General features: G+C 37.4%; 1 protein-coding gene across 1 annotated transcript in view; it reads right to left on the bottom strand.

The window, feature by feature from the left end:
- DPYD (dihydropyrimidine dehydrogenase) overlaps positions 1 to 20,935 on the bottom strand; it is a 560,719-nt gene that overhangs the window by 155,780 nt on the left and 384,004 nt on the right. Inside the window, exon 16 of the mRNA XM_070941074.1 lies at positions 16,100 to 16,183. Within this exon, the coding sequence (XP_070797175.1) occupies positions 16,100 to 16,183 (84 nt within the window). The remainder of the gene's footprint in view (positions 1 to 16,099; positions 16,184 to 20,935) is intronic.

Consider the following 20,935-nt stretch of genomic DNA (forward strand, 5'->3'; position numbering starts at 1 on the left):
CATGGCATTAAGACATTCACATCTTAATTGTTCCAAGAAAGACAACATCCGCCAACATTTTACATAGACTTCTGGCTCAGTCAATCAATGACTAAAGCAGTTCTGCAATAATGCTTAATTATTAGGGAGAAGTAGATTATAAACCAGCAACAAAAAGATGTTAAGTGCAAAAGATGGACTTCAGTTTACACATGGAAATCAGATATAGTCAACCACTTGAACCTTCATGGTCTAGCTGTACTACTGGAGGAGCAGCTAACTTTTCTCATCACTTCCCACCAGTGTGGAACAAATGAGACCTTTGAATGAATAAGACACTTTGCTTCCATAATCAGAAGAACATTTTCTCTGAGATACCCAAACAACCCATGTGATATGAATTTTATAAGTATTTATATGTAAACATTTACCTTATGTTGGGAAGCAGTGGAAGGGAGGAGGGATCAAGCATGGAGCTTGTCTAAAATTACTGCACAACTGCAAAAAGGACTAGGACCACAACCACCCTTAAGTTCCTTGGAGGCTTATCTAACTCTTCCCAAGAGTAGGCTGCCAGACAGGAGAGATTCCTGAATTAAAGCCAGAACATAATAGAGTAGTTAGCTCAAACTCTGCATATGTGGGCCTGTTTGTTCATTCCTGACACTGTGTTCCATCCAAAAAACCCTGTATTTTTGTTCCTTTTAGGAGGAAAAAACCCTCCATCTGTTTTATCATAATTGATTGAAAGTAAGTTCATGCCAGCGGTGAAATCCACTTACCTTCACTACTGGTTCAGAAACGGGAGTAGGTGGGAGTACGTGCACCTCTTTTGCATATGCACAGAAGGTTCTGCGCATGCGCAGATGGCAAAAAAAGTGGGACATAATGATGTCCCGGCGGGTGGGCAGAGCCTCCCGCCGCTGGTGCTACCGGTTTGACGAGCCAGATAGAATCAGGGGGATTTCACTGCTGGTTCATGCTATGTCTGTAGACTTGTGTATATAGAGAAAAGAATGAACTTATCAAACACAGTTCAAAGCAAATGGAAAACAAAGGCAGAAAAATAGTTTTAAGTAAGTAAATATGGTGATAATTCTTGTGAAATCAATCTTTATTGTACCATAAAAAAAAGTTGTGATGCAATTTCTTTGGATTTGGTTTTATACATAATGTGAAGTCCACTAACATAATTGCCTTAGCCATGAAAAACTGGTTGGGTGACTTAGGGCCAGACATTGTCTGTTGGTCCAAACCTTTTCACAGGATTGTTGTTGTGGATAAATGGGAGGAGGAAGGAATATTAGGTATGTTTGCTGCCTTGAGTTATTTATAAAGATAATAAAAGCAGGATTTTTAAAAAAATCTAAAAAACCAAGCTATCATTTTACAACTTATGTGAAATCAGTTTTAGAAAATCACATTCAGAAAAATATGCCTTCAGACTACTATGCAAAATCCATTACCAATGTCCTTGCCCTCAATTTAGCAATTAAAGTACAACATAAAACACAAAACAGAAACATTTTGTACTGACTGGTGGGTACTCATTTTAAATACAATTTTTTGCTATGAGTTACAAATTGCTGGCAGCAAATAGTTCCTGTGTTGAGATGTTTTTATCTGGTATCCTTTATGACTTCCTTTCTATGATTTCCCCCTTTCCTACTTTAAAAGTAAACTTTAAAAGTTTACTTTTATGGTTTGGTCTTGTACTCTTTCTTTATCCAAACATTGTTGCCTCTGTTCAATGAAAGCATTTCCCGACATTATAAACTCCCCCTTTAAAGATAAAAAATAGGTTTCTGAAGCAAAGTATAAGTCAGGACATGCAAATAGTGACTTTAAAAATTGCGACAGAGCAGTTAAAACAAGAGCAACTGCCATTTACACTATTGATTTTGGAGTGACATTAAAGACCAAATTCAATCACTATTCTCCTTGGTTGTCAAAGGTTAATAATAGTTGAATTTTGAACCAAAGAAGTCAGACAAGCATTGCCAGGTAAAAGCAGCAAATTGTTTTCTTGTGAAGCAAAGTCAATATATAATTTATATTTTTTTTTCTTTCCTCTTTAGCAGCTGGTTTAAGAACAGACCTGCTGAAAGGGCAGGAGATGGGGATTATGCGGCTCTTGAAGCCAGCATTGACTTCAGTTGCCCCACTAAATTGCTCCGTTTCAGATCAAATATTAATTCATCAAATAACATTCAATTCTCTTTGAAAAAGACCATTGTTGTGGAAAATCTCTTACAGGGAAAATAATACTTTTCCTAGAATTTTTTTTTCAGATTTTACAGATGGAAGAATGTCTACTAGGTAGTTCCAGACATCTTAAGAAATGAATGTAGAAGTTCGCTATTCTATACCAGTCAACTTTGCCAACATCAGCATGTTCTTAGTTATGGAATATTCAAAGATATCCCCAGATGTCTGGTGGACTATTGTGTAAGAACAGTGTAAGGAATATAGAATGTGGAGTCAGGCATGAAAATGATACAGATCTGTTTCACATAGCCATGAAGTCCAATGCAAAATTAAGGCAAGTCCATTCTCTGTCTCCATACTCATATCATTCTGAAGTTCATTATATTACCCTTATTATTCACTTGCCATAATATACAAATGTACTAATTCAAATGATTCGGGTCTCAGTTAAGCCATTGATAAATGCAAAAGAATTGAACAATGCTAAAAGATACGAAAGACAAAAGCAACGATAACAACAAAAAGTCAAGTGAATTGTCCAATTGCTACACAATAAAATACTTGCTTTTGCTTTTGTCTATACAAGCAAAATAGTACTTCTCCCATCACTCTATAAAAAGGTGGCATGCAGTATGATTAAACAATATTTCAGTACTTTAGTTCATACAGAGGTTATATACCAGAGGGCATAAAGGTTTGATTAGGTTTACATCGGACATGAGAAATTTCAAAGAAAACTATACACAATCTCTAATGTATGAGTGCAACACCTACAAATGACTTTTTCCCTGTGACCAGGTAGAGAAAGCTTAAAGTCCCTTTCTGATTACAAATAGGAAGAAAAGAACAAGCATTACAGGAAAACATCAATCTCTGAAATGATGAAGTGTTCTATTACAAAGCAGAAAGATTATGCGTTGGCTAGATCTTTCATTTCTATTTGGATTTGAAGTAGTAGCTGCCAATATTTGACTATTTTCTGTGTATATGAAGATAAAATAGAAACTTTTAAAGCCATAAAACTGTTTTGTGTGCTAATTTCAGTAGTCCACCTAACCTAGTTCCTTGAATTTAATAATGGCTTTTCCTATGTGTAAAGAATTCACAAGATAACTACATTCTTTCAAAGAAAGGGGCACATTTAAACCCGACATTGGCATCCATCTATTATATATTAAACTTATTGATTTTTCATTTATGTGCGCATCTGTGTTAATATTCTGAACAAGAGTTGTACTTGGATTACAGAAATTAGGTTCAAAGAAGCATAGAAATGGTTTTATATTAATTGATTCAACTCCGTCACAAATGTGTACACTGACTGGCAGATTCTTCCCAGGATTTCATATGCTTGAAAATCTGATGATGGAACCAGGAATTTTTTTATGGAAAGTATATCTTGTACCAATGAACTACAGACATCCTAACAGGTTCAAAAGAAACTAGATGATCTTAAGCAGATATTGACACGTTTCTCATTGGTCACATGATAAAAAGGGATGGAGTCTGATGCACATTTTGCAGTACAATAAAAAACGCTGGTATAAATGGTGAATATTACGAGGCAGTAAAAGAATATTATTTTTTCTTGCATTCTAATGTGACATTCTAAGAAAATGATTTTTTTTTTTGAGTTTGATTTAAGAAAAAAACAAGACTAAAAAATGTAGGAATGAAACAGATTTGGAAAGAAGCTGGTATAAAAAAGAAGGCCATGGGCATAAATGAATTATTGGTACATTCCAGTAACAGTAGTATTTTTGTTTCCTTACTAAAAAGCAACAGTAGGAGAGGAAATTAAAGAAAGCAACAGGGAAGAATGGAAAACAGATGCCCAGGAGGCAAAGGGAAAGAAAAGCAGTTAAGCTGTTGAATTCAATAAAACTGGAATAATGATCTAGTAAAATAACATAAGGAACAAAAATATCAAAAAGAAATGGAAAAAAGGTTGAGAAATGATTCAAACAATTCTTTTTCATATTTCTTTGAAACTGGTTTATTATTTTGTTAACCCAAATTGAATTAGTTTATGGATAAGCGAACAATTAACATTAATCTAAATCGGTCTATCAAAATATTTAATGATTCTGATTGTGCAGGTCACACAGGGCTATGGATTCAGGACCCAAAACTAGTATATATTATAGGTGCATAAACACACACATTTTAGAAGTTTATGTGAATTCAGGACTGATTTGTTCCATAAAGAAATAAGTGACATCTATATTGAAATAATTTCACCTATATATTGATATTAGTTAAGTAACAAAAGATAAAAAAGATAAATTTTTTAATATGGCTTTATAATAAGATAACTAATTCAAAGTATGAAGGTGTCAAATATATAGCTATAATGGAGTCTCACAAGCCAAGTGTGTGTTAGAATGACAAAAAATATGTTCTACATGCACACACACATGCACACACGCAAAGTAGTGAGTTCTTAAATGACAGATGCCCTTCTTTTATCTAGAGATCTCTGAGTGTTGAATTGGAACTAATAAGTACTTCTTTATTTTTAGCCTAAATACTTCTCAGAAGTAATTCTTACTGAGTTCAGTGGTATTTATGTTTAAGTAAGCTGTCTGTAGTTTTTAGTAGTTTGAATTCATTTTTTTGGGGGGTGAACAAAACAAAGAGTTGCATTTCTTTGGGACATCCCTTAACTTTGAGACTATTATCATATTCATTTCCTCTTTACACTAAACACACCATGGGTAAATCCTTGAGTGGATTCTAGTGCTTACTTTGTGACTCTCTTATAGCTGTCCATACTTAAGGTCTTTACTGTGATGACACTAAAAGCCAAGTAGACATGGTACTAACTGCACATTCTTTTTATTATGTATACTACTTTCAGGGCTGTGAAAACTGGGAGAAATTTAATACTTTTTCTGCCAGGCTGAATTCGAACAACAATAATCTCTCTTGTTTTAATTTAATAAAAATCTCAGGTAGAACTGATAGTCCTTTAAAGTGTAACTAATAGTAGTTAGGTATTTTTATTTTTATTATAAAGGCAACACTATAAAAATAAACTCTCCAAATGCCTTGAGGTACCTTAAATTGTCCAGTAGTTGTCATTTATCTAACAAATACTCTAAATGCCAGTTAATTATATCTATGTAATGATTATAAATATAGTCTGATTTTAAGAAGCACACCTAATTCTTTCTCCCATGCTTGCCACATTATGTTTGTATGCTGTAAATGCAGGAAACAATTTCAAATAACTGTTAAAAAGAAAAGTCCGGTGTGTCACTGATGGAAAATATGATTAAAAATAATTTATTCATGACCTGAACCCTTTTCCAACTAGGCACCAAAATATTTATCCATACTCTTGATATAGAATATTCCAGTGGTGAAATCCTCCGTGGATCACCACCGGTTCACTGCCCGCGCATGCGCGGTGTGCACCAAATGTGTGCAGTGCACAGGTATGTACAGCATGCGCAAAAAACACGCTGAACACGCATGCACAATGTGCTCCAAACGCACGCTTCATGAGGAAAAAGAAGATTTCACTAGGTAAGAACAGTGAGGGGGGGGAAACAGCTGTGCCGCGCAGTTTAGCTTCGCTAGAAAGCAGGATTTCCTGCTTTCTAGTGAATATAAACCGCTTAGCACAGCTGATCATCAGAAATACTGGTTCAGACAAACCGGTAGCTTTTTTTAACTACTGGTTCGCCTGAACTGGGGCAAACCGGTAGCATTTCACCCTGGAATATTCCCTTAAAAAAGATTGTACTCTACCTTTATTGTATTAATTCAGCTGATGATATGGAAAAACATATAGAATAATGGGGAGATCGATGTACCTTTCTCACCAGATATTCAAAGATTGTGAGGTAAAACCTTCAGTGAAAGATTAATTGTGGATTAATCCCACAACTGGGATTAAATCCAACATAATGACGGTTCTTTCAGTTACTTTAACACAGAACACAGAGTTAATGTCATGATGGACAACAACATATGACAATGAAATTAATGCAAGAAACAATAGATATATGACCAGCTATGAAGTCAAGATAATCTGCTTCATTCATGGGTGTGTATAATTTATTTTATAGCTGCTCTTTCAAGTGTCAAGAGAGTTAATCCATGTTTCTTTTTGATTTTCTTGATTTGCCTTAGCAGCTTTAAGAAAAATAATTAGAAGATGAACCACGAGTTAAATACAAAATGTTACAAAATGCAAACTAAAAAGCAAGATTAGATCTGCTGGATTTGAAATTAGATTTTGCCACTTGTTTCTTAGTTTGGATGAAAGAGTGGGGTATTGCTGAGAAATAGAAGGCTTCTACAGTGAGAAGGACATTCAGGTGGCAGGGTTATTTATGGTATGATAAAGTAAGTTTAATGTAGATTTTAAAAATAATTATGTTAGATATGCCATATTGAGAATATGGAACAGATACAAAGCCAGGTTGTGATTGAAAACACCTTTGTGTCTACTATATGTGTTAATATATACATTGATGTGATGTTATTATACTACCATCAAGAAGTAAATAGATATAATAGAACAGACAACCACAAAAGCAAAATACATATGCCGATACAGAAAGCTGTAAAATGACCTCAGATGGTATGTATTGTTTGCTGTGTTTTGTATTGTTTTTATGTATCTGTAGTTGTTTTTTATGTTATTTTTAAAGACAAAACTGTTTAATAAAAATTATTTTTTTTTAAAAAAAAGAAAACATCTTTGTCTCTATCATCACTAGAAGCTTTTTATAGGCAAGAAATGATAAGCAAGCACAAATGACTAACTTATTGTGAGATATTAGAATTTTGTCAGAGGGAATGTAAAATCAAATCAAGAAAAAACAATCTGGTAACAGAAGGATTTTTTTTACTTTGAACTGTGTAAAACTGAGTTTGAAACAAAATCCTGTACAAATGCCAAACATACTATTGCAGGATCCAATCTGGATTGGTTCATCCGGACCAGAGCAGAGGTGGGTTTCAGCAGATTCTGACCAGTTCTGGAGAACTGGTAGTGGAAATTTTGAGTAGTTCGGAGAACCGGTAGTAAAAATTCTGACTGGCCCACATCCCCATCTATTCTCTGCCTCCTGAGTTGCATTGGGAGGAAATGGGGATTTTGCAGTAACCTTCCCCTGGAGTGGGGAGGGAATGGAGATTTTACAGTATCCTTCCCCTGCCACGCCCACCAAGCCATGCCACGCCCACCAAGCCACACCCACAGAACCGGTAGTAAAAAAATTTGAAACCCACCACTGGACCAGAGGTTTAGTCTTCTAACGTTTTGGATTTGTGCTGGAGCCCATTTTCAGGGGACTTCTCTGTCACCAACATGTATGACAGCACAAGTCTGAAAGATCAGAAGACTAAACCTCTGGTCCCGGACAGTGACCGACCCAGATTGGATCCTGCAACATTATCCTACGATATATATTCGCCTTCATTCATGAACATACCATTGTTAAAATGCATAATCTTTACTGCAATTTGAAATAGAAGAAGTGAATGAATGTATGATAAAGCAGGACAAAAAAATTGTTTTCAATGTACAAAGGAAACAATGGAAGAGTATGTGGTTGAAAGGACTTTACAGCAGGTCATAACCTTAAAGAGAATTTTTATACAATCATGTAACATTGGTATATATCGCATAGAGAAATTGTCTAGAATGTATAAAGACACTTCAAATTTATATTGTAAATGTAAATAAAAACAAAGGATATTTTATCCTGTCCGGTGGATGTGTAAAAAAGGCAGAAAATTTCAGATTCAAATATTTTTATTAATTCAGAGGAACTTCTAGATTAATATATATTTGAAACTGGAAGTTTTTCTTTTTGGGATTAATGGATAAAAATGATGGAAAAAATGATGGGATTTTGTTTTTACACACGAGAACTGTGGCACAATTATGATATGCACAACACTGGAAAGATTTGACTCTACCCCAATAGAAGATATGGATAGAGAAGATAATGAAGCTTCTGAGGTGACTAATTTTACTACTTTGATTATAGATAAGACATGATATTTTTGCTGACTAGAAACCCTTTATAGACTTGTTGCATGAAACAGAAAAAAAGAACTTATGTATTTACGGATTTGATCATTGTAAAAATATAGATTATAGGTAAGGTGACCAGACGTCCCGCTTTTGGCGGGACAGTCCCGCTTTTGAGCAATTTGTCCCGCGTCCCGCGGCGTTTCAAAAAAGTCCCGATTTTTCTTGAGCCCCAGCTGATGGCTAGAAGAAAAAAAAACTGTTTAAACTCTTGCCCGGGGCTTCAAAGGGCCGCCCTACAGGCAATCAGTGTAAAGCAGTTTTTTTTTCCCCTAGCTAAGCTTCAGAAACGAAAACGAAACCAGGGTCTTTGGTGCAGCGTGACAAAATGAGGCAGAGAGAGATTTATTTTTATTTTTATTTTTCCTCCCCAAAAAAGGTAGGTGAAAAACTGCAAACAATGGGAAATTTAGGAGGAGAGTTCAAGATTTTAAAACACAAAGGAAAAAAAGCTGTATTTAACTAGGGAATTGTAATAATTGAGATACTATTAATTGTATATTGTGTTGAAAGCAGAAATGGTTAAGTTGTGGTTCGGAGGAATATATGGGAGAAATTATTTGGTTTATTATTATTGGTAAATATAATTAATTGATTTGTAAGAAATTGGATTGCATGGAAATAATTGGAATATTCATGTTCATATTGATTAATATACAAAAAAGATAGTTTTATAACTAATTGATTTATATTAAAATGTTGAATTTGTATTAAACAACTGTATTACATAATTACATAATTAAACAATGTGAGGATGGATATAAAAATAGATGACAATGGGAAGGGGTATAATATAGAATAGAAGGGAAAAATTGAATTTGATTAAGATTAGAGATGAGGATGAAGGGTAATATTGGTTTTTTTAAAAAATAGATGAGGAATAAATATGGCAAAAAGGAAATATAGAAATTGTAAATTTAATTGAAATGACTAAACGCTGTTTAAATTTGTGAACCAGCCAAATATTCTGTTCAAAGAAAATACATTGTATGTTTGTATGTGTGTTTCTAATTATTGCTATTTATTCATATTTGTTCTCTTTTATTCTTTAAAGTTTAACAATTCATTCTTTATCTTAATATCTTTATATTTGCTTGGGGTTGGCTTTCTTCCCTTTCATCTTTTTTATTGTACAGCAATCTTTCTCCTCAAACCTACCACCTCTCTCTTTTCTTTCCTTCTTACTTTCTCTTCCCCCCACCCTCTTTTTCTCCTCCCTACTTCCTCTTTCTTTATCCTTCTCCTCCTCTCTTCCTCCCTCTCTTACCCTCACTCCTACTCTAATTTCCATTCCTTCATCCCTCTCTATTGCTGTAATCCTTTAATGCATATGGACTACTCAGAGGGCTGAAAAAGTTATTTTTGACTGGTCCTCACACTTTTGACCAGTCCTCGAACTTATGACTGTCCTCACATTTTACATTTTTGCCCTATCTTGTCATCATGGTGAAGAGAAGCAGTTGTGAAATGAGTGACATGGTTGTTAAGAATGCTGCATGGGCATAAATGTGAGGATGGTCATAAGTGTGAGGACCAGTCAAAAGTGCGAGGACCTGTCAGAAATGACTTTTTTCAGCTCTCTGGTTAGTCCTTTTGTGCATATGGACTACTCAGAGGGCTGAAAAAGTTATTTTTGACTGGTCCTCACACTTTTGACCAGTCCTCGAACTTACGACTGTCCTCACATTTTACATTTTTGCCCTATCTTGTCACCATGTTGAAGAGAAGCAGTTGTGAAATGAGTGACATGGTTGTTAAGAATGCTGCACGGGCATAAATGTGAGGATGGTCATAAGTGTGAGGACCAGTCAAAAGTGTGAGGACCTGTCAGAAATGACTTTTCAGCCCTCTGAGTAGTCCCTATACACATAGCCATGGCCACCCGGTCACATGACCAGGTAGCGACGCCCACCCAGTCACATGGCCTCCAAGCCACGCCCACACAATAAGCCACGCCCACAATGGTGTCCTTCTTACCAATGTTAAAATCTGTTCACCTTACCCTATAGACATAGCCATGGCCACCCGGTCACATGACCAGCTAGCCACGCCCACAAAATAAGCCACGCCCACAATGTCCCTCTTTACCAATGTTAAAATCTGGTCACCTTAATTATAGGAATAAGTGAAGTATGCTGTACCATAGAGTAAGAGGTAAATTTATACTTACTGTGCACTTATAAATGCTGTAGAATAAATGGGAAACGACTTCTACATATTTTTTCCCCTTACTTTTGCATCTTGGGTTCTTCCTTCCTTTTTTATTTGTTTCCTTTAATCTATATTAGTTTCTGTTAGTTTTTTTTAATCTTTCTTTTAAAATAATTCAATAAAAGATTTTCCTGATTTTCCCCAAGCATGGCAGCAGAGTGGGGTGCATTAATTATAACAGGGCTCTTGGCACATAAACTTCACAGGTATGTAGCTTTGCCTTGTTGCTGATAAGTTTAAAATCAGCTGATCAATTTTATTTTTAACCCTTGACCTAATCTAACAATAACAAATTCTTCAGTAAAATCATTGATCTTCTGTCCTTGCTAGGCTGTAATTATAGTTAATTCCAAAATAGAATACTGAGAAAATCTGGACTTGTACCAAAGGAATATAATTTCATTGAAACAGACAATCATCTTTATTGTTTCTGCAATAGTTTGTGCATCTCAATCTCTCTCTTTCTCTTTATTCAATCTTGTACCTATAAGGAGATGTGATACAAACAGCCCAATTATTATTAAGGATTTTTAAAAAGCTATTACATATGGTTTCTTTCAAAGTGCAGATTCTGAGAGGGTGAGGAATTAAAAACATCAACCAACTGGGATTAATTTTTCCATGTAAATTCTGTAGTAAAATCTGTAGCTTATTGTTGGCAGCAGATTGACTTTCAAATTTCAGATTTAAAATAAACTGCTAATGTTGCAGCCTCTGATAGGAAAGGGTATAGATGACAAATGGATGCAATGTGATAGGTTTTTTTTTTAAGTTTCTGTGTTACAGGTCAAGATATTCTTGATATATATATATATACATATACACACATTCAAGTATTAACACCCCCCCTTATCTTTCTTTTGCATAAACCATTTCCAACCTGCACCAGCAGGAATAATGAATGCAAACACTGGAAGCCTCTTAGATGTGTAGTCAGTAGGGAACAACTTGGCTACAAACATTTTTACATATCTTCCAGCAACAGGAGAATCAAAGAGCCAATTGCTCAATTTTAGAGCCCAAGGCTATCCTGTGGATTTATAAGACCCCTGGAAGAAACCACAAACTAATAATACACCAAAATTATTATTCCATAAACATGCATATATGGTTTTGCACTCCTCTTATATGGATTTTCTTTTAATATTTTACACATTTCCATTAAACAAATCCTTATTTTACTGGCCCAAAGCACCATTTTAGGGGAATCAGTCTGGTATTAAATTACAATTCTTATTTCAGTGTGCCCCAGAACATTTCTTGATTGTTTTCATTTGAATTCCCAAAGCAGTATATCCCATAGCTTGCTGTAACTTAACATTTAAATTCATACCCCTTCCATACTTCTCTCTCCCTACATTTCCTTTCAACCATCTTTATTCCTTTCCACCAACACTTTTTGAAAAGGTAAAAAGGACACACAGCCAAATTAACTCCTCAATAATAAACGATATACAGTATATAATACATACAAAGGCATTTAAATAGATGGATAATACATATGTTTACATAAAGCTCAGTGATGCATATAATAGAATTTATTATAGGGTTGTGGAATAAGTTTTATTTGAACCTGATTAAGCATTTCAGAAAATAGATCGATTCAACTCCTACTGAAACAGAGGTGGCTTGGTTTGTGGGCCAAGTTTGAAGCTACTTTTGGCTATCATGGGAAAATAATAGATCATTGAATTTTCTGTTTTTTAACAGAAGGGGATTTGATTAGCAGGCACAATAGAATCTTCTGATGGGAAGAAGCCTGCCCACATTCCTAGAAATAGAAATCCAAAATCCATAGGTTTTGGAGCTAGACTGTTCGATTATTTCAAAAAGAAAAGTGCCTGTAGCCTTGGTGGTTTTGGAAAGAATTAAACTGCATAGGCATTCTGGTCTTTTCATGCAATAAATCATACCAAATTTGAGACAAAAAACTAAAGATATATTCATGCAAAGGTGAAAATGTAGCAATTATCCCCATTTCCATTTTTTTGGTTGCCAATGTCTAAGAAACCTGCCAAACTACAGAAGCATAGGGGAAAATCTTTGGAGATAGGGTCATTTAAATTCTAATTGTTAAAATAGGAAAGTGCCTGTAATTTCTGGTTTTAGCTATAAACAAGGACTTCCGAGAACACCATAACTGGTAAGCCTTCAAGAACCATTCCTTGTGAATAGATTTGTAAGTCATTTGAATTTATTCTTCTTCGTTCCTCTGTTCCCCAACCTGACCTTATATGGAAAAATGAAACCCAGATGCTGGTGCCTTTGCAGATACTACTGCCACTAAATTCATCTATTGTTCCTATGTTTAGAAGGGATGTTTAAAGAAAATTTGAATATATCTACAGTCTATTTTTGCAGTTCTGTTCTGATATCCTTAAAGTTTCTGATATAAGGTTGTCTCCATATTTGCACTTCTGTTCTGGTCCCCTTAACTTGCAGACTATGTAACAGAACCTTGGTCTAAAATTGTAAACAGAGAGTGTTGTGTGTTGTCAGCTTGTCCTGTCTTCTAGTGTGGCCCCCAAAGTAATAATCTCTGTTCTCTTTAGAATTGAATGAAATAACTGCCATTCCCCACTCACTCTTTCACCATGTTTCTATATACCTGTGATGGCGAAACTATGGCACGCGTGCACAGGTGCGCGCCGGCCAGCTGATTTTCGGGTCTTCTGGGCCCACCAGAAGTTGGGAAACGGGCTGTTTCCAGCCCCCTGAGGGCCTCGGGGGGGGGGGTTAGGGAAGACCATTTTCACCCTCCTCCCTCCAAAGGTTATGGAGCCTGAGGAGAGCGAAAAACGGGCCTACTGGGCCCACTGTGCCATTGCATGCCACACGCATGTGCACGTGGGGGTAGGCACACATGCGCACGAACTCCCCCACGCGCTCCCCCCACTTTTGGCACACAATGGCAAAAAGGTTAGCCATTACTGCTATATACATTCTATTTACGCTGAAGTTTCTAGCAATTCCCAGAAAAAAAATGAATGAATGAATAGCATAGATTTCTGAAAGACTGTGCTAAGGACAGTAGTGGTAAGGTTAGGCCATTTGAAAATATGTTTAGTTCTTTGCTTCTCTATTCAGACATCTATATGATCAAAGTGGTAGAGCAATAATAATAAACAAAACCTTCTAAATGAGAACAAAGTAATGTATGAACCAACCTATATACAGAAGTGGAGGGTGCAGCAAAGTCGAGGTTACCTATTCTTCCAAGTTTAAGTTTAGTTTAACATTTTGCTGCCACTACTGCAAAATGATATCTTTAGAATTCTGTTCCTCATAGCCTGGTATCTTTCCGCTATAGGATGAAAAACTACATTTTCTTATTTACTCAAAGGTCAAATGAATGCGAAACAATTTAAATATTATTTAGCGATAATGTTAGCAATTATACTGTATGTAAAACTCACATAGAATGTTTCTGTTTAAGGATACAACACCAGTACTTTCTGCTTATTTACAGATAGATAATTCATTTTGTTGTAAAAACCACCAGTGTTCATCTCTTCTTTAACAATTGTTGATTATTATATCTGCTAATTATCTCCTCTTTCTTCCCTCCCCTTCCCTTCTTTTTCACTGTTCAGTTGTTCTCTGTTTTTCTCCTAGTGTCCGTCCCCTTGGTCTTTTAACCTTGTCGTGCTTGCTTTATGAGGACATGTTTGTTCTCCAGTTTCTTATATTATATTAATGAAGCAAATGATCCTTTTTATCATAGAAGGCTTAGTGGTATTATGTCAAACAAGCACTATAGACTTCCATCGAGCAATGAGAGTGGAACCAGAGGTATGAAGAAATACCAAAAAAATGCAAAAAACCAGGATAGGCCAACTCCATGCATATTGGGCAAATACTTCAGGAAGAAGGGGACTAGAGAAAATGACTGCAGATGCTGTAATGTGGAAAGATGGAAAACAAATTCTGAAATTCAACATTTTGAGTTGAGGGATGGGGATTAGTGAAAGCAAGAAATCTCTTTTATAGAAAAATGACTGTCTCAACGGGTATAGAAATATAACTGAAGATCTCAGAGGAAGTTATAAGTGGGGGGAAAAGGTTTTTTTTAATCATTTGGGAAAATGACAAGTGAGACAGGAACATAGTTATATTATGTATGGAAAAAATATAGGAAGCCAGTTTTTTAAAAAAATATGTCTCAATGTGTACCTTTTGGATTACCCTCAAGTTCCAAAGCAGCCTGAGCTACTGTTGTGTGTTGTATCATCTTATTGCTTATTCATAAAAGTATTTTGCTTTCTATGTACATTCCCTAAATATATCCTGGAATCTGTGCCAGTGTTGTCCAATATATTTTCCTGATTGAATATTACAAGAAGTATAATATAATACATCTGGTAAGCACCAGTTGGGAAAGGCTGATTTAGGCCAAAGCAGAACCTCAAGATTTAATGTAGCATCAGATAATTTGGTTGTGGGAATAAAGACAGCAACAGCACTATGTAAAAAGAAAATAAGCATCTTTGGAAATGCAGGAAAAAAATCACACACACACACACACACACACACACACACACACACTGTTGCATTCAGATTTAATCAGATCTATGAAATACAACAAATTGTTGCTTTACATGTGGATTACATTAGCAGAATATGTAAACTAAGTCTACCTGAAACATTTAAAGCAATCCATGAAAAATGCTGAACTCTTTGATGCAATAGTCTCTTTATCTAAGAAAAATCATAATAAGATGTTGTAGTGAGAGAAGAGAGAGAGGGGAAATGGAGGAATTTCTGTTTTTTCCTCCTCCACTTTTGCAGTATGACTCTTCCCTGTAAACAAATTATGTGCCTTTAGAGATGGTTATGGTTTTCTTAGCTCTGTATTCACTTCATAGTATTGGTTCCTTAAATATAGATCCCTGTTTATTTCTTTAGATATAAAGCAGGTGTTTTAAATTGGTTAAGCTTATCTTGTGAAGTATCCCATTATAATACTTCATGTTTCTCCTTACTCCTAACAGTTCCATATGCTGAGTTCCTTTTAAAAATAAAAGCTGGCACTGGAAGCAACTAAAAAAAATATACTTTCTTCTGTTTCAACTAATTGGGTTTCTAACACTCAGGGAGTTTGGACCAAGGTCTTCCATTCTCATTCCATGGGAGAGAAATGTGGACATACATGGCTCCACTTTAGGAACTGAAATGACAAAACCAGTGGCTTAGAAAGAGGTCACCCAAGTCCATTCTGTGTTCCCACGCAGATTCCTCGTCACTTCTTAGTATAGTTTCAACTAACCATAAAATGCCACCAGTGTAGCTAACGTTCTGTAAAATGCCTATGAGCATCATGTTGCTTGTATGGTTCTTCCCCAGAGAGGCTAGTCAGCATTAAGAATGTATAAAGTACAATTCTGTCTGAGCATTTTGGCAACTATTTGTTATGATATTGCTTCCTGTCAAGCGCATAATGCAATTTTGTCTTCCATAAAAATAAACACTGTGTGTAATCTCAGACGCTTGTCACTTCCCCCATTTTTGGCACTAAATATTTAAAGAGGAAGAGACCAGGGAATTCCAAGCTAGCAATCCACTCCTTGTGTTCTAGCCCTGAGCTAGAACTATCAGTGAAATGGTGCTGTACAGCAACAGAGAAATAAAAGAGACTAAAAATCCTACCTGCCCACAAGCCAGTCCCATGCCTCTTTCTCCCATGCCATGCGGGCATGATAAATTCAACTCCAGGGCATCAGCTCCAGAAGCCTACATGATACACAGAAAAGGGGGGAGGGAATCAAATATTAACTGCCAAATGCTCGAGCACTTTAGTGAAGGCAATTTCCCAAATGACAACCTGATATGTAACTCGCAGCACATGCAATATTTCCTCCCCCTACATCAATATTTATTTTAGTTCATTACTTATTTATTTATTTATTTATTTATTTATTTATTTATTTATTTATTTATTTATTAAATTTTTATAACACCCCCTCTCCCGAAGGACTCGGGGCGGTGAACAGCCAAAATTAAAACACACAATACAAATATTAAAATACAATTAAAACAAAATTAAATTATCTTTGGCTTCTCCAATTTAAAACCCCTTACCCATAAAATTCACCCAATTAAAATTTTTAACCCAGTCCGGCTTGCTGAAATAAAAAAGTCTTCAGGGCCCGGCGGAAGGTACGGAGGTCCGGGATTAGTCGTATCCCTGGGGGTAGCTCATTCCAGAGGGCGGGTGCCCCCACAGAGAAGGCTCTTCCCCGGGGGGTCGCCAGCCGACATTGCCTGACAGACGGCACCCTGAGGAGACCCTCTCTGTGGGAGCGTGTTGGCCGGTGGGAGGTTATCAGAGGCAGAAGGTGGTCTCGTAAATAACCGGGTCCTAAGCCATGGAGTGCTTTGAAGATGAGAACCAGCACCTTGAAGCGCACTCGGAAGACCACTGGAAGCCAATGCAGCTCGCGCAGGAGAGGTGTCACGTGGGAGCGCCATGTCGCCCCCATAAGTACCCGCGTGGCCGCATTCTGCACCAGTTGGAGCCTCCGAGTGCTCCTCAAGGGGAGCCCCATGTAGAGAGCATTGCAGTAGTCGAAGCGGGAAGTAACGAGGGCATGAGTGACCGTGCATAGGGAGTCCCGATCCAGAAAGGGGCGCAACTGGCGTATCAGGCGAACCTGATAGAAAGCCCCCCTGGCCACGGACGTCATATGCTCTTCTAAAGACAGCCGTGCGTCCAGGAGGACACCCAAGTTACGCGCCCTCTCCGTGGGGGCCAATGTCTTGCCCCCAATAGTCAGCGATGGCACCAGCTGACTATATCGGGACGCATCCACAGCCACTCAGTCTTGGAGGGATTGAGTCGGAGCCTGTTCCTCCCCATCCAGACCCGCACGGCCTCCAGGCACCAGGACATCACTTCAAGGGCATCATTGGGGTGGTCTGGGGTGGAGATGTACAGCTGGGTGTCATCAGCGTACAGATGGCACTGCACCCCAAACCCATGGATGATCTCGCCCAGCGGCTTCACATAAATGTTGAACAAGAGAGGCGAGAGGATCGACCCTTGTGGCACCCCACAAACCAAGTGCCTTGAGGTCGACCTCTGCCCTCCAGCCAACACAGACTGATTACTAATTCCACACAAAATATTTCAGAGCAACAGAAAATCAAATAAAAATAAAGGGAATATCCAAAGGAAGGCATCCTTTTATATTAACAGGGGTAGTTAACTTTCTACTTTTCCTAAATTAATTCTGAGTTAAATTAAACAATTCTGGAAATATTGTCAAATGAGTAGTGCAATAAGTCTGTACAACTCAGACAACAGATTCAAAATGTGTTTACATCAAACTATTGTACACGTTTCCATATAAAAAAATCTCTTAGGCATTTTAAGATGTGGGCAAGATGAATACATTCTCCCCAATACGTTGGTTTTCTGTACCAGAAGAATTGCTTACAATTGGTATTAGTAACTGGTTGCTAGTGGTGGTCTGTTTCCATTGTTCCATGTTCCATGTTGGTTTATAACACAGAAACAGTATTAGAGAATTTAATTTAATTAGGTCACTACATTAGAAATCTTGAAGGAATGGGATTCTTGGAAGGCATGCACAAATTTAGTACATATGTCTGGAACAGAACATTAAAAGAACAAGTAAGTGGTGGATGACAGAAAGCAATCAGAATTAGAGTAAATGCCAGGCAACTTGACTGAGTCCTCTTTATATGAAATATATTTCTTTTAGCCAGAGGTCTCTCCACTTCCACTGAATGCCATTTATCCACCTTTTTATTTATTGACTGGAATTATATCCTGCTTTAATGTACAGAACCCTTCAGTTTTTCTCCAATAAAAACCCTTGAAGTTAGGCTAGTAGCTCATGTAGTTGGCTTCCAATAGGTTCAGCTAATCTGAACTGTGAGACTATACAGTATACCGTATTTCCTATAGTATGTGCCCTGGGGATGAAGCAAACCAAACCTCTTCAGAGGTTTGCAAAGATTATATTTCCTTAGGAGATATGATTAAGTTCAGGAAAAAGTTCTTATTTTATCCCAACAGATTTTCTGTCATTATGAATTATAAAGATTCTACTTCTCATGATTAAATTAGTTTTACCCTGAAGATCTTTATTCAATGGTCATCAAGATAAACCTCTATATTTCTAGAGAACTATGATGCAGATTTTAGGAAATGTGTACTTGAAATGAAGTCCATTAACTCTGTATTTTATCTTCATCATTACATTAAAATCCTGCTGGCCTGCAAAACATTTCTGCTCAGGGACTCTTATCTGCAGAGAAAAAGGAAGAGAAGCCGAAAGCTAACTTGCCTCTTCCTAGTAGCCTGAGATCATTCAGTAGAAACTTTCAGTTCATAAAGCATGTTTTTATAGAATGCTTCAAACCAGAGTCCCCCAAAGTGGGTAATGTTGACCACTAAGGATCAATGGGACTATCCATTGTTGTTGTTGTTGTCATTATGGTTAGTTGCACAGTCAGGCAAATGTTTAGTCTGGATTTGTTATCCACTTATAGAGTCCTTCTCAAGGATCTGCGATAGGTGGATGTTGTTTAATGGTGTTAAAGGTATTATTGCAGGATATAAGCTCTTACAGGTAAAGCTGCCTTTTGCAATGGAACTTTGGTGATTTTGGCAATGCTGATGAGGTTCAAGTGATGCTCAGTTGTTCTGGGATTGCATCTTTTGTCTTTCTTATGAAAAATAGTTAAGTCTGGGGTTTATGTGGTAGGGGCTTCACTGTTTGAATTCTAAAACCCCATAGCCCTTTGGCTTCTTCATTTTCTATTTCTTTGTCTGTTTTGTAATCCCACCCATTCTTGCTTGCAGGCAAATAGTTTTTCTTGCAGATATTCCATTGCACCATTGTTGCTACTTTGTCATGCTGCTGTTCGTACTTCATTTGTGCAATCTTCTTGCGGCAGCTAACTAGGTGGCCCACTGTTTTTTCAGCTTTACAGAGGTGGCATTTGCTGTCTGTTGCTATCTTCTTTATTTTGGCTTTGTGTACATTTGTGCACAAAGGACTTGTGCAGCCAGAATTTGCAGTCAGAATTTGCCCTCCCCTCCAATCTCTTTCTGTACATTTCCTAATCTTTGTCATTGCCAGGTCTTGTTATCTATTTTGCCTACTAGTACTGACTATGTAACACTTGCCTTGCCATGTCTCTTTGCTATTCTTTATTTGGTCTTTTTGTAGACCAGTAAGCCTCCATGGAATACTAGCTTCAATGCATCTTCTTCGCTGTTCTTCAGATATTCTTCCAATGCCCTTTTTCTTCTTCAACTGTTTGGGCTACTTGCAACATTCCACATCCACCTATTTTCCTTGTTAAGCAGAATCTCTCAAGATTACTGAGTGGATAAAATACAAGATTTATTGTAATTCTTTTTTTTTTTTTGGCGGGTTGTGTGTGTCTTCCTATCCAGGGCTTTTAATTCTGTTTGGGTCAAGCTCAGACATCCAGCTGTGTATCCAATGATGAATTACCATGCCAAGATTTTAATTGCCTTGATGGTATTTCCTCTGCTGATTTTGGATTTCAAGATCTTCTTCACTCTCATGATGTATTCACTTCTAACCAGGGGTGAAATGCTCCCGGTTCGGACCGGCTCGGGCAAGTAGGTAGCGATGATGGCCGGTGGTTCAGAGAACCGGTAGCAATGGCAGCTGGAGGCTCCACCCACCTGCCCACCCTCCCCATTCCCCGGATTCCTACTGCTCACCTTTCTCCCGCGGCTGGCTGTCAGGGAAGGCAAGTGCCCGAAAGGTACCAGAGTCGCTCACTCTCCTTCTTGAATGAGCTGCTCTGGTCCACGCGCCGGCTGCGCAAGTGCACACCCAACCTGCCACTGAATTAAATAAATGGTGTGCGCTTGCACAGCCGGCACGTGGACCAGAGTAGCTCATTCAAGAAGGAGAGTGAGTGACTCGGGTACCTTTCGGGTGCTTGCCTTCCCTGACAGCCAGCTGCAGGAGAAAAGTGAGCAGTAGGAGTCCGGGGAATGGGGCAGGTGGGCGGAGCCACGGGAGAAAGAAATTTAAAAAGTTTTCCTACTGGGTTCTATGGGCGTGGCTTGGTGGAAGGGGGTGTTGGGACTGAGTGGGCATGGCTATGAGTGACATTGAGTTGGCCACGCCCACTCAGTCACAGGACACCCCCCCACCAAGCCATGCCCACAGAACCGGTAGGGAAAAATTTTAGATTTCACTCCTGCTTCTAATCTTCTTTTTTACTTCAGTGTACTTGATGTTGTTAGCTTGAAGGATGCCAAAATATTTGCAGTATTCATCTTCATTCAGATTCTTAATGTTATTTAACATTAAGACATCTTGATTCCTTTAGTTTTCATTATCTTCTGCTGTTGATGGTGAGTCCATTGTCCGGCCCATTGAAAAGCCTGACATACATACATACATACATACATACATACATACATACATACATATATATATATATATATATATATATATATATATA

This window comes from Pituophis catenifer, unplaced genomic scaffold (genome assembly GCF_029215685.1).
Source record: "Pituophis catenifer annectens isolate HBS135680 unplaced genomic scaffold, rPitCat1.0.hap2 SCAF_3, whole genome shotgun sequence".
NCBI classification, from domain to species: domain Eukaryota; kingdom Metazoa; phylum Chordata; class Lepidosauria; order Squamata; family Colubridae; genus Pituophis; species Pituophis catenifer.